Here is a 13,868-nt window from a genome sequence, read left to right as displayed (position 1 = left end):
TAAATTAGAGTATTTAGGTGAAATATAATCAATTGGTCATTTGAGATTGGAGATTATTGTGATGTAAATATATTTGTGTAATATTTAGAAATTAAAGGCTTTTATTTTGAATAAAATTTGAGTATTTAGGTGAAATATAATCAATTGGTCATTTGAGATTGGAGATTATTATGATGTAATTATATTTGTGTAATATTTAGAAATTAAAGGCTTTTATTTTGAATAAAATCAATTGGTCATTTGAGTATTTAGGTGAAATATAATCAATCGGTCATTTGAGATTGGAGATTATTATGATGTAATTATATTTGTGTAATATTTAGAAATTAAAGGCTTTTATTTTGAATAAAATCAATTGGTCATGAGAATAATGTTCATTATTCATTATTCAAAAAAAAAATTGGTTTTTGAATCTCAGAAAAACCGATTAGAAGTTTACAAAAAATTTCAAGTGCATAGAAGATATGACGGTTAAGAGTGATACAATATGTAAATTTCATAAGGCATGTAAGAATGTAGAATGGTCTTTTTAATGTTTCTTATAATTTACAATATCATAATTAATTAGCTTTATGAAAAATGAGAATGAATATTAGTGTGATGTTATCCCTTTCTTATTAATAGAGAATCATTTTTTAAGACTACCCTTTATTTTGTATTTTATTTACAAGACTGCCCATTTTGATGATGTGTCATGCTTACAATTATTTTCAGCCAAGTTATTTGAATGCTCTTTCATTACAAGAAAATTTACATCAAATGCCATTGGCTTAAATATTTCGTCCGACGTGATTTAAATAATATCCATATTGTCCTACAATCACTTTTACACACCGACAATTTGTTGGAACGTACCAACTCGGTTCTCTATTTATTTCACCACTTTCAAGCTAACCAACTCGGTTCTCACTTTATTTGATCCCACCGATACCATTTTCAACTATAAAGATTGTTCTGTGTTAATTTATTGGAACATACCAACTCGGTTCTCTATTTACTTCACAGACCAACACCATTGTCAGCTAATGTTGATTCCTTGCATCCCAAACTACCTTTGTCTACAAAAAGACAAATTTGTTTTATTGTTCTATCAAATGGTTATCATGTGCCAGAGCTCCAACATTCAATCTTCGACTATTTCAGCCATTTATATTTGGAGTAGAAGCTAAAACAATTGATGCATTACTATGGTGATAAATGGTTATTCCAGGCATTATAGATTTCCAGCCAGCACCGAAGGTGTAACTAAATATATCACCATCTGTTTCAGCCTTTCGTTTGATCAATAACATCTCTAATACAACAATTGGTTTAATCCGTCGGAACAAAAACAAATTACCTTGCGGTTTACTTATATCAATTTGACCCGATGTTTTTAATTTGGTTTTCAATTTTTAAGAGTCGTCTACATTAGTTGTCCTTGAACTTTTATGTGATAATAATAATGGGTACATACATGACTTATGGGATATGGTATACAGGTGATTCGTATATGGCTGACAAAAAAGGAAACATGTATAAATGTAAAAAAAATTGGGTACATGCGTGATCTATGGGATGTGTAATTAATTTGCTCTTAATTTGGAATATTCCAAAATCTCAATAAAAGGAATGCAAAATGAATAATAATGATCACACATTATAGGGGATTTGTTAGTTTCACAGTAAAAGGAACGTTAATAATAAGGACAAAACTTGGTTCCCAAGCTCGATTTTATTCATGAGCTAATGTGGGATGTATCTTAAGATTTAATTGCATCCTCATTAGATATTTTTGACTAAATGAAAGTTTCCTATAATGTAAGAGTGAATTATGAATCATTTATTCTGAAATTTTCTCATTTTTATATTCAGAGATCCTCCGTATCTAAGTATCTTTGACTTGGCGATAACACATAGCTTTTGCATCAAGGCTTAGGAGTACTATATAAACTAGGGTTTGTTCTCAAACGAAACAATCATTCTTCGAACTATCTACTCAGCTTCAGATTTAAAGCAAAAAAAATGTCGTCTCCATATTAATTTAAAAATCGGGTTTGTCAATTGTTTGTTGTCTTGATATGGCCCATAAGTATCTTATTTACTAATTTTAAGTTAACCCAATCTGTATTTTTTATAGGGGATTTCCATTTTATTAAATAAAAAATTAATGTTAGCATTCCAAATTCTTACACTAAATTTTGATTATATTCAAATCTTAATCATCTATAAGTTAATAAAAGAAAATAGAAAATACTTTTATTAGTATGACTTTAAAATATCCAAATAAATTGGCCTCATAAGAAATTCTAATTTTTGATACACAATTCTCCATCCAATGTATAGATGATTACATAAACAACCCAAAGTTATATATAAATGTTAACTTTGTCAAAACCATATGTTTTATATTTTAATTTTATAAACTCATCCTGCGAAAGTCGCAGGTCTTATCCTAGTGTTTAGAGATTAGATGCGTATCTAAATAGAGGGACATTAATGTGATGTTATGTTTATGGATTTTTTAATTATTAACTTTGGTCCAAAGCCTAAACAAACCTTGTAAATCACAAAGCTAGAGGATGCGACTATTTATTATCAACTGATTTTGAGAAATGGTAATACAAATTAACATATATCGGTGAACAAAACATAGATAAACAAAGACAGAACAGCTTGACCTTGTTCATAAACAAATAAATATACAGACAAATGACATTTGTGCCAACATTGCATGCATCACTACCTCTAATATCTTTCCATCTTCTTCGTATATCTACCACATTGCGTGATTCTTTAACTCCCCTGCAAATTGATATGAAATTCCCATTCAATTAATATCCAATTTGGTTCGGTTCAGACATGCTTCACTTTCACACCTGTTGTTTCACATGAAATAATAATAATAACGTGAGATGACACAGCTCAAGCATAATGTCTTTCTTTCACACAAAAACAGAGAGATAAAAAATTTGACTAACCAATTTTTGGGGGATTTGGACGACAACAAACGAGAAAAAGTAGAGGCAAGTGCAGATTATGATTGCCGAGATGGTGTTGTAGACAAGGCGCTTGTCGTCTTTGGTTGGTATGAAAGCTGTTTTCAATGTGTTTGTCAGCTCAAAGAGCCTATAAGAGACCTGAAACAGAGCAAACCAAACGCCAATCAGTTTCTTTTTATTTTGGCTTTCAATTTATTTGTGAATCAGTTGTAACAGAGTTTGCTTACAGCGACGTAAATGGAAGTTGTGAGCATGAAGTTCAACAATGGGTATTCAGGGATCAGAGAAAGTAGCAATTTGGGCTGACCATCAGGAACTCCAGATCTGTGGATTCATAAATTTCATATCTCAATGACTCAAAGACTAATATTAAGAGCTTATGGTATTGCGTTCTCAACCACTAAGCTACAATTGAGGACATTGACAAGATGAAGGGTGACATACCTGAGCCATATATGAAACTGGGAGATATATGTCTCCAGTGTTATCTTCCCAAGCCACCTGAAAATTCACAAACAAAATTTTGTTTTTTTTCCAGGAAATAAGAGGACCAATATATCTACTGATTAAAACACTGTTCTTACGCCAGAAGGGTCAAACTGTAGCCGCGGAAAGACTGGGTGATGTTCCGGAGACAGATATAAACACTGACAGAAAATCAACACGAAATGATACACAAGTTAAAAACTTTGTTTTGAAAAGAATCATGCATAGAGAAGCTTTTGAGAGTGAAGTGAAATACGTTATTGGAATCCAAGAGGTGTAAGGATGATATTTGTTGTAAGTATACTTATCCAGCTTGTATATGTACTCGAACCAAAAATATCCCACCTAAAAGTTTCATAGTACCAAAGATACAGATTAGCTGGAAGAATAATATGTAAGGCTTCTTTAACTTGGAACAAAGTGAAAAATGATAAACTTGTTATACCGTTATTGCTATCAGTGCAACAGTTGTTTTGATAGCCATCCTGATCTTTATCTCAGCTTCCTCCAGTTTATCCATCCAACTCTCAACCTATAAGGTACATTAGTGTTTCTCATTAAGCTAAAGTTGATGCGATGTGAAGTTCAAGTGTGAGTATTGGGAACTTACAGTTGGGTGGTAGTATGCATAGAGCATCCCGATTATCCATATGTACCGGTCAAGGCCCGAGCGAAAATGCCACTCATGCAAGAGGGGAAGCTGCCGTTTTGAGGGGTCATTGTAGCCTGCAATTGTTTTCAAAGTTTTTGTATTTTCAAACAGTCGTCTCGTGAACATATTTATTTTTCATGAAAAAACAAAGATTTGACTCTTCACTAACCCAATAGGAACGTAAACGGACTCCAAATCCATTCAAAAACGCCGGGAATCTCCCAAACGATGATCACAACAAAGAAGCAGGCAACAATTTTGGCAGCTATGACTGAACCATTCTCATTATATTTGTTCATGATACCAAGTGCTCCGTAGACCATCAGAGTAAAGAGAGTGTGCATTGGGCATATGTAGTATAGCATGTAATTGTTGTTGAGGACTATACAGGAGAATATGACCAGGAAATTTAGCCGCCACATCATCTGTTTAGGACAAGAGTATATGTTAATATTTAGAAGCTAGAAATAAGAAAAGAAACAGGGAGGCCATAGCTGTTACCTGTGCAAACCTTGCGAGGCTAAAGTCCTTGCGAATGTAATAATAAGAAAAATTCCCAAATCCAGTCATCCACACATAACAAGCAATGAACACACGGATAGCATTGTAGTACTCCGCAGCAGCAAAGTAGTGGTACATCAAAAACAGGACCTACAACACCATGAAAAGAGAACTATGATGAGGTAACAGCAAGTGAAAATTAAGCAATGAGGATTAAAAGCTTCTTTGAAAACCGAAGCTGATGCATCAACAGAGAGAGTCACAAACCTGCATCCAGCCTTTCCACTCCTCGGTTTGATGCCTATTCAAGTACATGATGGATTTTCCATTGAATGCTGATTTATCATTATGTATCGTGAAAGAGGTTATGGCTGAAACGATGATTAGAAGGAAGTAAAGGAACAGAAAGAGATCCCGGTTGTAACTCTGTATCAAAAAGATAAACAGTGTAAGACACTCAGACACGTAGAAGCATGAACATGATTATTCATACAGCTCACAACTTTATGAAGTTTAAATCTTTCCACATAACATTAGACCAACTTGAATAATAACAAAACAATGTAGAGCCTGTGTAACTAGATAAACCTTTCCAGAATCTACTAATCAGATTAAAAGATAAAATATCATCATCACCCACCTTCTTTGATGAACTGAAGACATCAGTACGGTCACATAAATAAAAGTATCCCATAAGCACAACAAACTCGATTCTGCATAGAAACCAATATAAGTTTAAGACAAAACTGGACCTTTTGAACATACAAAACTTCACTCCAAATACTCACATTGCTCTCAACGTCAGCCTGTTCTCAACCAAGAAAGACTCATCCAAGAGCACAAACCTGCGTAAAAACCGGAATAAGCATAAAAAAAAATCAACAGCAGAGCTCACTAGATGCTCGGAACATCTCCAACCACACTATCTCCAACCACACTGCAAAATTTACTACGAAATGGAGTGAATTATTATTATTATTTCTTTTCTTAAATGGAGTGGATTATGTAGTTGTCCATATATGCACTAATGCATTTATTTATTTATTCACAACTGCATAAATACTGAACCTGATGAGGGGAGAATGTACGGAGGAGCCCTTGGCTTTGGTAGAAGGTGACTGAAGACCACCTCCATCTTCTATCAAAAGAGCTTTATCATCTTCTTTAACAAAATCTTTCACAATCTCCACCAAGTTGACATCAGAGTGCCTACTTAACATTAACAACAAAAACAAAAAGTGAAAAATCAAAAAGCAAAAAGTAAAAAGTAAAAAAAAAACTCCATTATCACTGATAACAAAACGATTCGTATCAAAGCAACGTACGCTTTGGCGGAGACTGAGTGTTTAGCATAGTGAAGATACTCGGCGTAAAGCCACGCAACGATCACAGGCACGATCCCGAGCACCACCGACATCTGCAATTTCACGAAACTAAATCAAGCAGAAGTTCTAATTTCAAACGAAGGAAAGCTTAAAGCAATAGTAAGAGACGACGTACTAGCCCAGGCGTAACGGAGCTTGATATCGCCATCTCCGATAATCAGAGAAAGAACGAAGAACCAAAGCGCGATAATCTCAGATTTTTCAAATTTGAACTTTGGGGTGATTCGCTCCAGAGCCAGATCTGGTAGCAGATCGAGAAGACTGGATCAGAGAATATATATAATCCTCTCTCTCACACTCGTCCTTTGTATAGTTAGTTACACGAACAGTGAAGTGTGTATTTTGCTTGAGATTTGAGCAGTTAGTTATATAGTAAGCTCTCTCTCTCTCTCTATACATTAATAATAATAAAAATTACTAACCGACAAATTTTTATTGAAGAAATTAAACCAAACGAAAATAAAAAAACATTTTTGGGTTTATTATCCTCTTCTATCAAATCGAGGGGCCAAGAACTTTGCATGGATACAAATATAGATTTGTCCGTTAATGTGAGATTCTAAATATCAAAGGAAAACGTGTTAGAATGATTGGTGTTGTGAATGGAAGGAGCCAAGATTATACAACTAAATAGTATTTTGTTTTACTCGCGCAATAAATTGTACATTATGATTTTCAAGAACATCTTCCAGTATATGTAGAAAGAGATGTCTGTGGAGGAGAGTTTTGAGTTATGAGGATTATGAAAATTATTTTTGTGTGATATGTAAGGTTTCAAACCTTATCTCATTGCAATCAAAAGATTTAAAATGACAGGATTTTGGATCATATGATGCTCAAACGGTGAAGAAGAGTCTGTATGTAACGAACCACCACCGTATCTAATAACTTATAATAAGTCTTTTTTGGTCTTTCTTCTATACCAAACTAAGTTTAATGTAATTATGAGTGTGTGTGTGTGTGTGTATTCAATAGTCGGCAGATTACTTTATTGAGAAGAAGGATTTGTAGTCTACTGGTATGTTTTCTGTAGATAAGATCAGTTGTGAAGTATAGTTTATATCTAATCATAATTTTAAAAAAAAAACCACATGCAACCAATTAACGTACGAATAATATGAACCAAAAATTTAGTGGTAATTAAGTTTTGACAAACGTGGATTATTAATCCTTGACTCCTTGTATATGAAACAGGAAATATTTGTGTCTGTGTTAAAAATCACATTCCACCAAAGTTAATTCAAAGCTTAATGAAATTATCAAAAACTGTTTTCATTATTAATTTCTTTTAGAGGGAGTTTTAAAGTTAGATTTATATAATGCACAATAGTATTTTCTTCTCAGCGACCGAAATCAACCGACTAATCCCACGAAACTTCCAGCAACCACGATTAAGATAGTCTAGATAGCCAATGAGAATTGAACTGCGGATTTATTCCGCAAGACAATACAAATTGACTATTTTTCTCAAAATTCGTATATATATGAAGGGTAAAATGATAGTTTTGGTTGCCATCTTAGTCACACGAATTCAGGTTTTCAGACACTCTAGTATATGCAGTGCCGGCTTAAGGCCAGTGCAAAAGGTGTTTTTGCACTAAGCCCCTTTTCAATTTGGTAATTTTTTTAAAGAAAGTAAGGTCCTGATTTGTAAAAATAGCATACATTAAGATCCTAATTTTTTTTTATTAATAATAATACCATTTTCTGGCACAAGATCCATAATCTAACTGGGCTCTATGCCGTACTTCTGCAATGGATGTATGGGAATCTTTCAAATTAAGATGTTGAAGAGAAATAGCTAATAAATACAATTAAAAGACACATAAATGCCACGTATTAATAATAAGGCGGGGGCCGAATCTAATCATGCGCTGGAGTTAGGTAATATATAAAAGTCGTTTCAACTTTCAAGTTCAAAACAAAAAGACCACGGCCGTGAGACGACGCCAAGAAACGGCGGCATCTCCGAATCTTTTTCTTTCTTTTTCTTTTCATCAAAAATTCCGGCGATCATCCCTGCACATGAGAAGAGGAGGCGAGAGATATAAAGGTTGGATCATCGCCACGTTTTTAATCTATACAATAAACCCTTTCTTTCTCGAGGATCCTCATGTTCACGTCTCTGTTTTATCATGTCCCACAGGTTTGCCTCCTTACATGGCTGAAATAGAAGAAGAATGCTCTGTTTCTCTTCGTCAGGTATACATTGAGTTTCTAGAGATTTTCAAGAATTTAGTATTTTTCTAATGTTTTACTTTTTTATCGAATCTCATAGCTTATGGTGAATGAAGGACTCATTCCATCTCCTGAAGATGACAAGAAACGAAGAAGCGTTATACATATGCTACAAAGGGTAACATTTTTTAATCTCTCGCATATGATCTTGGATAGAAAGTGATGTCTCTGAGTTTTAATGGAACAGATAGTAGTGAGATGGATTAAGATCGTTGCTTGGAAACGACGTCTTCCTCAGCATCATATCAACGCAACCAACGCCACCATAATCCCTTATGGCTCTTATGGTCTTGGGGTGACTTGTTATATTTCTCAGATTGTTACAACACATGTAATAACGAATGAATGTCTAAGCTAACTTCTCTCTTTGTCATCTAGGTTCACGGTTCTGATTCAGACATTGACGCTTTGTGCATTGGTCCTTTCTTCGCCACTATAGCTGTAAGTTCTCGCCCTGTTCCTCTGTATAATCTGAATAAGTGTAAAAGATCGTTCTCTCAATTGCCACAGGAGGATTTTTTCATCGACTTGCGTGATCTGTTGAAAACCAGAAGCGAAGTGTCAGAGGTTCATTGTGTTAAAGATGCTAAAGTCCCTCTCATCCGCTTCAAGTTTGATGGCATCTTGGTTGATCTTCCATACGCTCAGCTTCGAGTCTTATCAATCCCAAACGTTCGTTCGTTCGTTCTTAAGAACTCTCTTAAGTTGTTTATGCAGACACTGAATGGTTTTAACAGCTGAGTGTTTCAGAATGTAGATGTGCTAAACCCTTTCTTTCTGAGAGACATTAATGAGACAAGCTGGAGAAGCTTGTCTGGAGTCCGCGCAAATCAATGCATCCTTCAGATAGTGCCGTCCGTTGAGGTAACGCATCACAGGGCCGGTCCTAGGCATAGGCTAGTCGAGTATTCGCCTAGGGCCCCCAAAGTTTTTGAAAAAACATTACATAGAAATAAAAGTCTCCAAATTTGTAAAAATATATATATATATATTTTTTAATTGAAATTCTTACTAAATATTTTATATTTAGCTACTAACTATTGCTAGTATAAACTTCTGTTTATTGAATGTCTTCTTGTTTTAGTTGTTTCAATCATTGCTGCGGTGTGTCAAACTATGGGCAAAGAGGCGTGGTGTATACGGTAACGTAAGTGTTAAGTGCATTATCATTGCTATTTGCTAATGATTAGGGTTAACATGTAATAATGATACAGTTTCACTTTTGTGTTTTTAGTTGAATGGGTTCCTTGGAGGAGTTCACATGGCTATTCTTGCTGCGTTTGTCTGCGGATATAACCCCAACGCTACGTTGAGTTCCCTTGTGGCTAGTTTCTTCAGCACGTTTGCTTATTGGCAGTGGCCCATGCCTGTGGTTCTCCTAAGGGATGCCTTTGCAGCTACTGGCTCTCCTCCAGGGCTAATGCCTATCCAGTTGCCTTGCGGTGGACGTCAGTACTGTAACTCAAACGTAACGAGAAGCACGTATTGCAAGATCATGTCAGAGTTTCACCGAGGGAATCATTTGATGAAGGTAAGAGAGAAAGAATGTTTCCATCTTCTGAATCATTTGCTAACGTTTAGAAACGGTTGTGACGTGTAGGGCTACTTGAAACATGGCTTTAACTGGAATAGTTTGTTTGAGCCTTATCCTTATGCAACCACGTACGCTTGGTTCGTCAAGATACACCTCTCTGCGGCTAATGTTGAAGATCTGAGTGATTGGGTTGGTTGGGTTAAGTCACGTTTCCGCTCTCTTCTTATCAAAGTATGCATTTTCACTCTTTCGATATGAAACTTTATAGAACATTCAGTCTCTTCTGCTTTAACTCATCTCATGTGTGATGTAGATAGAGGAAGTCTTTGGACTTTGTGATCCAAACCCAACAGAGCATTTAGAAGCCTGTGAAAAGCAGCCAAACATTGTATACTACTGGGGGTTACATCTCAGAAGCATAAATGTTTCGGACATTGAGCCCGTGGAAACAGACTTTCTGAAGAATGTTAACAACAGCGGAAGCTTCCAGGGATCAGTTGGTGGAATCCAGTTATCAGTTGTGCAAGCGTCTCAGCTTCCTAAGAATGTTGAGTGTGATACAAGTAACAGAAACAAGAAGGTGACAAGGACGTGTTGGAGAGTCCGGGATGATAAGCAGTGCAAGGATAAACCGGTTTACTCAAGGCATTTGCCCGGTTATGTGGTTGGGTATGAGAAGATGAATAATAATAGAGAGGCTGAGAGTACTGATGTTAAGTGTTAGGTTGTGTTAGTGATGAATGGTTCTGCTGCTTCTTGTAAACACTTTTTTTTTAGTTTTAGGCTTCAAATTGTGTGCTAATGACTTATAACTCTCTGATTTGTTGTAATTGTCTCTTGATCAATCTGAACTGTTTTCAAAACAAGATTTTCTATAAAAAGATAAATGTGAATGAAACATACTTCATTGTACTGTGTCCACTACTATATATTTTATTTGATCCCAAGCCAACCAATTATTCAGCAACAATGATATGATATAATTCAATGTAAGATGACAACTGCAAACCATCCAAACTGAGAAAGACTGAATAAAATTAAGCAAAAAGAAAGAGGAGATGCATGTTTAGACGTTGAAGATGGCAGCACCACTTGAAGGCTTGGAGGCAAAAAGGTAAAGCTCCATGTCTTCTTCCTTCACCACTCCTTTCTCTATCCTCTTCTTGTAGTACTTCTCCTGAAAATTATACAACAATTGCATTAACATTAGTGTCCTCTCAAAGCTAATGAACATTAGTGTCCTACTAAACTATATTACCTTAACCGCAGCGATGAACTGAGAGACGCCAGATTCTTTAACCAAAGCCACAGTGCAACCACCCCATCCAGCTCCGGTCAGTCTTGCTCCAAGTGCTCCATTCTCCCTGCTCACTTTAACTAGTTCTTCTAGCTCCGGGCAACTAAAAGATTTCATCATAAAATCAATTTCACTTCCACTGGTTTCACAATTAAAACTTTGTTCTTAAAATTTATGCAACCTGCACTCGTATAGCACACTGCAGCTGTAATGGCTGTCATTCATGAGATCACCAAGCTTCTTCAACTTCTCTTCGTCACTGCACAGTTGATGTTTCAAGGTCTTAAAACGTTTCCAAAAAAAAAATTATTCAGAAGTTTGATGGTGAAAAGAGGTTTGTATTTGACCTTAAGTTTGAATAGACAGTGTCCTTGAAACCATGAACTCTCCGTGCTTCAGAGTAAACATGTGCAGCTCTCTATTGAATGATTGTAAGCAAAGCCTTAAGAATTTAAGGAAAAAAAAAACAAAAACACAATATTCCAGAGGTTTGATACATTTATATACCTGATGCAATTTGAAATGCGTTGCAGCATTAAGTACAGCTAAAGATGTTGGATCGTTGTTCAAGATCGATGGTAACTTCTCCTCCACGATTTTCTCAATCTCCTCGGCCGTGTATGGTTCCTCTTTCAGATATTCTTTAACAGCTAGAACAGGATCAGAGGAGCCACGATCACCAGCAAACGACACACATAATCCTTCCACATCAGAGAGAGTCTTAACTTTTGATATTGCTTCTTTTGGTTCCATTCCGAGCTTAATGCCAAGTATGATCTACACATGGTAGAGAGAATCATGTATATAGTCTAAGTAAACAATGCTAAGTTAATGCTATGACTTTACCGAAGCAAGTCGACACTCAACGACCCTGTTATTGTAATTAGTAGCAGCTGTGACCGCCTTCTGAGACTCTGCAAGAGAGTGTGCGATCACAAAACTCCCTCCATCAGGGAGTTTCACATCGGTGGCACGGACTGGGTTGAAGTCAATAAGCTCAGCGAAACCAGTTTTAGCCATAATAGAGATTGCCTGGTGCAGTAAATAAAAGAACTGATTAATCAATGAAGAAACAGAAGATAATTCTAGGTGCAGTGGTACTGAGAGATGATGGATTCTCTGACCTGGTCCATCCCACCAGATTGTGTTCCAATGTGTTGTTCGCATTCACATGTCAGCTGTGCAAGCTCTTTCTGAAATCAAGAACTCAGCCAATGCAATAATCAACAAGAGATAGAAAGCTATTAAAGTTTTATTTCATGAAAGAAGGAGTGAGTAAATACCTTTTCAAAGTTTTCACCAAAGACAGCCATAATAGCAATTGTTGATGAGCAGACAAAGGCAGCAGAACTTGACAACCCAGAACCTGAATAATGAAACAGAACTCTAATTAAAACTTCTGATTAAAATGAGAACATGATGCATATCTATGTATTGGTAAGTAGATAGACCTGTAGGAACAATGCCATCAACAACCACATCAAGTCCAACAGGTGAATCAACATTCACCCCTTTTGACTTTGCATACTCATGAAACCCTTTGTACCTATAACAATCCAAAATCATAAGACATCTCAACAAAAGAAAAAAAAAAGAGGGTGAGATCTCTTAAATGGATAAGAGAAGAGCCCTTACGCGCAGATGAAGTAATGACCCCACTTGTGATTCTTCAAGTCAATCTCCTGCAAAAGTTATACATATAAATGATAAGGCACTAGTACAACTCTATCATCCCAACCAGGGCAGGTCCAGAGATTTTGAAGGCCAAAAGGCGACTTAGTAAAAATTTCAATAAAACTTCTTTTTTTTTATAAATTTGGGGACCTATGTGTATGTAATTTTTTTCAAAAAATTTGAGGACTCTAGGCGAATGTTTTATCCGGCTTTGTCCAGGACCGGTCATGTTATAAACAGATTAAGAGATTATAAAACCTGGAGAGGATCAGCAGGATAAGTACACATGGAGTACTTCTCATTCACGTTTGCAATCCTCAACTCATTCTGACCCTCACGTTTCCGTATTGCAATAATAGTGTCCTGACGAATAGCCATTGGTAACACAGAGTAACCCTCATAGTCAATATGCTCTCCGATCAGATTCACTCTTCCTGAAACAATACACACACATAAAAAACAACATCTCTTTCAGATCCAAAAGATTAACACTATCCATCTAGAGATCAAGAGAAAAAAAAACAAAACAACAAAACAACAAAAAAAAAACAGAACAACAAAATCAAGACCAATGTTCTGTACCGGGAGAGCGAGCGAAGAGCTGGGGAGAAGCACCGAAGGCTTGGTTGAATTTGGATTTCAAAGCGTCGAATCGTGAGTTAGCTTCTTGGAGCTGAGATCCTTCGCCGTAGACAGGATCAAGGGATGTGAAGATCGGGACCGTGACTTCTTCTTGTTTCGCCATGTCTTGTCTTGTCGTCTCTCTCTATCGAATCCGATCTCACAGTTGTCACGAAATGTGTTCCTTCTCTCGCGTCATTATTGTTGAATATATATCCACCGATCTTTTATTTAATGGTATTGGATCCGTTAAGGAAGATCGTTTTAATCGAATATCTTTGAATCTAAAATATCTGTGAATATCCACGTATCTTGCTTATCCATAACTTTAGATAAATTTTTTTTTTTTTGTCAACATAACTTTAGATAATTATTCACTTGTTCTCTTTTCTCAAGTGTGATTGCTCAATTATACAAATAAATATCGTTAATTATTCAAATTTTGTTTATGAACTTTATCACATTCTAGAAATAATGAATAAGTTGTCAAGTAGGGCCA

At 35.8% G+C, this 13,868-nt stretch overlaps 3 protein-coding genes across 5 annotated transcripts; 1 reads left to right on the top strand and 2 right to left on the bottom strand.

The window, feature by feature from the left end:
* Positions 1-2,544: 2,544 nt before the first annotated feature.
* On the bottom strand, positions 2,545-6,380 carry LOC103870737 (protein REDUCED WALL ACETYLATION 2). Of its 3 annotated transcripts, XM_033290907.1 has the most exons (17): positions 6,255-6,326; positions 6,121-6,188; positions 5,946-6,037; positions 5,689-5,832; positions 5,409-5,465; positions 5,261-5,333; positions 4,888-5,046; positions 4,621-4,770; positions 4,289-4,544; positions 4,078-4,193; positions 3,913-3,999; positions 3,724-3,812; positions 3,566-3,628; positions 3,426-3,482; positions 3,209-3,305; positions 2,961-3,119; positions 2,545-2,858 (listed from the first exon to the last, which is right to left on the bottom strand). In XM_033290907.1, exons 2-17 carry the CDS (start codon positions 6,151-6,153, stop codon positions 2,853-2,855), a joined length of 1,638 nt encoding a protein of 545 aa, XP_033146798.1. In that variant the 5' UTR covers positions 6,154-6,188; positions 6,255-6,326; the 3' UTR covers positions 2,545-2,852. The 3 variants fall into 3 exon arrangements, with proteins under 3 accessions (XP_033146798.1, XP_018514259.1, XP_018514261.1); XM_018658743.2 differs by having other exon boundaries at positions 6,121-6,380; XM_018658745.2 differs by having other exon boundaries at positions 5,689-5,829; positions 6,121-6,380.
* Positions 6,381-6,627: 247 nt separating this feature from the next.
* Positions 6,628-10,643, top strand: LOC103870736 (nuclear poly(A) polymerase 3). Its single transcript, XM_009148902.3, has 11 exons — positions 6,628-8,058; positions 8,152-8,207; positions 8,284-8,361; positions 8,431-8,538; positions 8,622-8,684; positions 8,754-8,915; positions 8,994-9,107; positions 9,328-9,390; positions 9,478-9,774; positions 9,844-10,008; positions 10,091-10,643. The coding sequence occupies exons 1-11, from the start codon at positions 8,031-8,033 to the stop codon at positions 10,499-10,501; spliced, it is 1,545 nt and encodes a 514-aa protein (XP_009147150.1). The 5' UTR covers positions 6,628-8,030; the 3' UTR covers positions 10,502-10,643.
* LOC103870735 (galactokinase) lies at positions 10,632-13,687 on the bottom strand. Its single transcript, XM_009148901.3, has 12 exons — positions 13,331-13,687; positions 13,007-13,182; positions 12,710-12,756; positions 12,526-12,620; positions 12,358-12,440; positions 12,199-12,267; positions 11,921-12,106; positions 11,582-11,851; positions 11,422-11,492; positions 11,256-11,333; positions 11,036-11,177; positions 10,632-10,954 (listed from the first exon to the last, which is right to left on the bottom strand). Exons 1-12 carry the CDS (start codon positions 13,491-13,493, stop codon positions 10,844-10,846), a joined length of 1,491 nt encoding a protein of 496 aa, XP_009147149.1. The 5' UTR covers positions 13,494-13,687; the 3' UTR covers positions 10,632-10,843.
* Between the last annotated feature and the right edge of the window lie 181 nt (positions 13,688-13,868).

Source organism: Brassica rapa, chromosome A05 (assembly GCF_000309985.2).
Source record: "Brassica rapa cultivar Chiifu-401-42 chromosome A05, CAAS_Brap_v3.01, whole genome shotgun sequence".
In the NCBI taxonomy this organism is placed as follows: Eukaryota; Viridiplantae; Streptophyta; class Magnoliopsida; order Brassicales; family Brassicaceae; genus Brassica; species Brassica rapa.
This window is presented reverse-complemented; position numbering and strand designations above follow the sequence as displayed.

Excerpts from the sequence above, each read along its gene's own strand:
- LOC103870736 (XM_009148902.3), top strand. The coding sequence starts at position 8,031 with ATGAGAAGAGGAGGCGAGAGATATAAAG. Across the intron at positions 8,685-8,753 it reads CTTTCTTCGCCACTATAGCT|GAGGATTTTTTCATCGACTT; the intron begins GTAAGTTCTCGC and ends CAATTGCCACAG. Across the intron at positions 10,009-10,090 it reads TCCGCTCTCTTCTTATCAAA|ATAGAGGAAGTCTTTGGACT; the intron begins GTATGCATTTTC and ends TGTGTGATGTAG.
- LOC103870737 (XM_018658743.2), bottom strand. The coding sequence starts at position 6,153 with ATGGCGATATCAAGCTCCGTTACGCCTGGGCTA. Across the intron at positions 3,483-3,565 it reads TACAGTTTGACCCTTCTGGC|GTGGCTTGGGAAGATAACAC; the intron begins GTAAGAACAGTG and ends GTGAATTTTCAG. Across the intron at positions 3,120-3,208 it reads CAACTTCCATTTACGTCGCT|GTCTCTTATAGGCTCTTTGA; the intron begins GTAAGCAAACTC and ends GCTCTGTTTCAG.
- LOC103870735 (XM_009148901.3), bottom strand. The coding sequence starts at position 13,493 with ATGGCGAAACAAGAAGAAGTCACGGTCCCGATCTTCACATCCCTTGAT. Across the intron at positions 12,757-13,006 it reads ATCCTGCTGATCCTCTCCAG|GAGATTGACTTGAAGAATCA; the intron begins GTTTTATAATCT and ends TAACTTTTGCAG. Across the intron at positions 12,107-12,198 it reads AATCTGGTGGGATGGACCAG|GCAATCTCTATTATGGCTAA; the intron begins GTCAGAGAATCC and ends TTACTGCACCAG.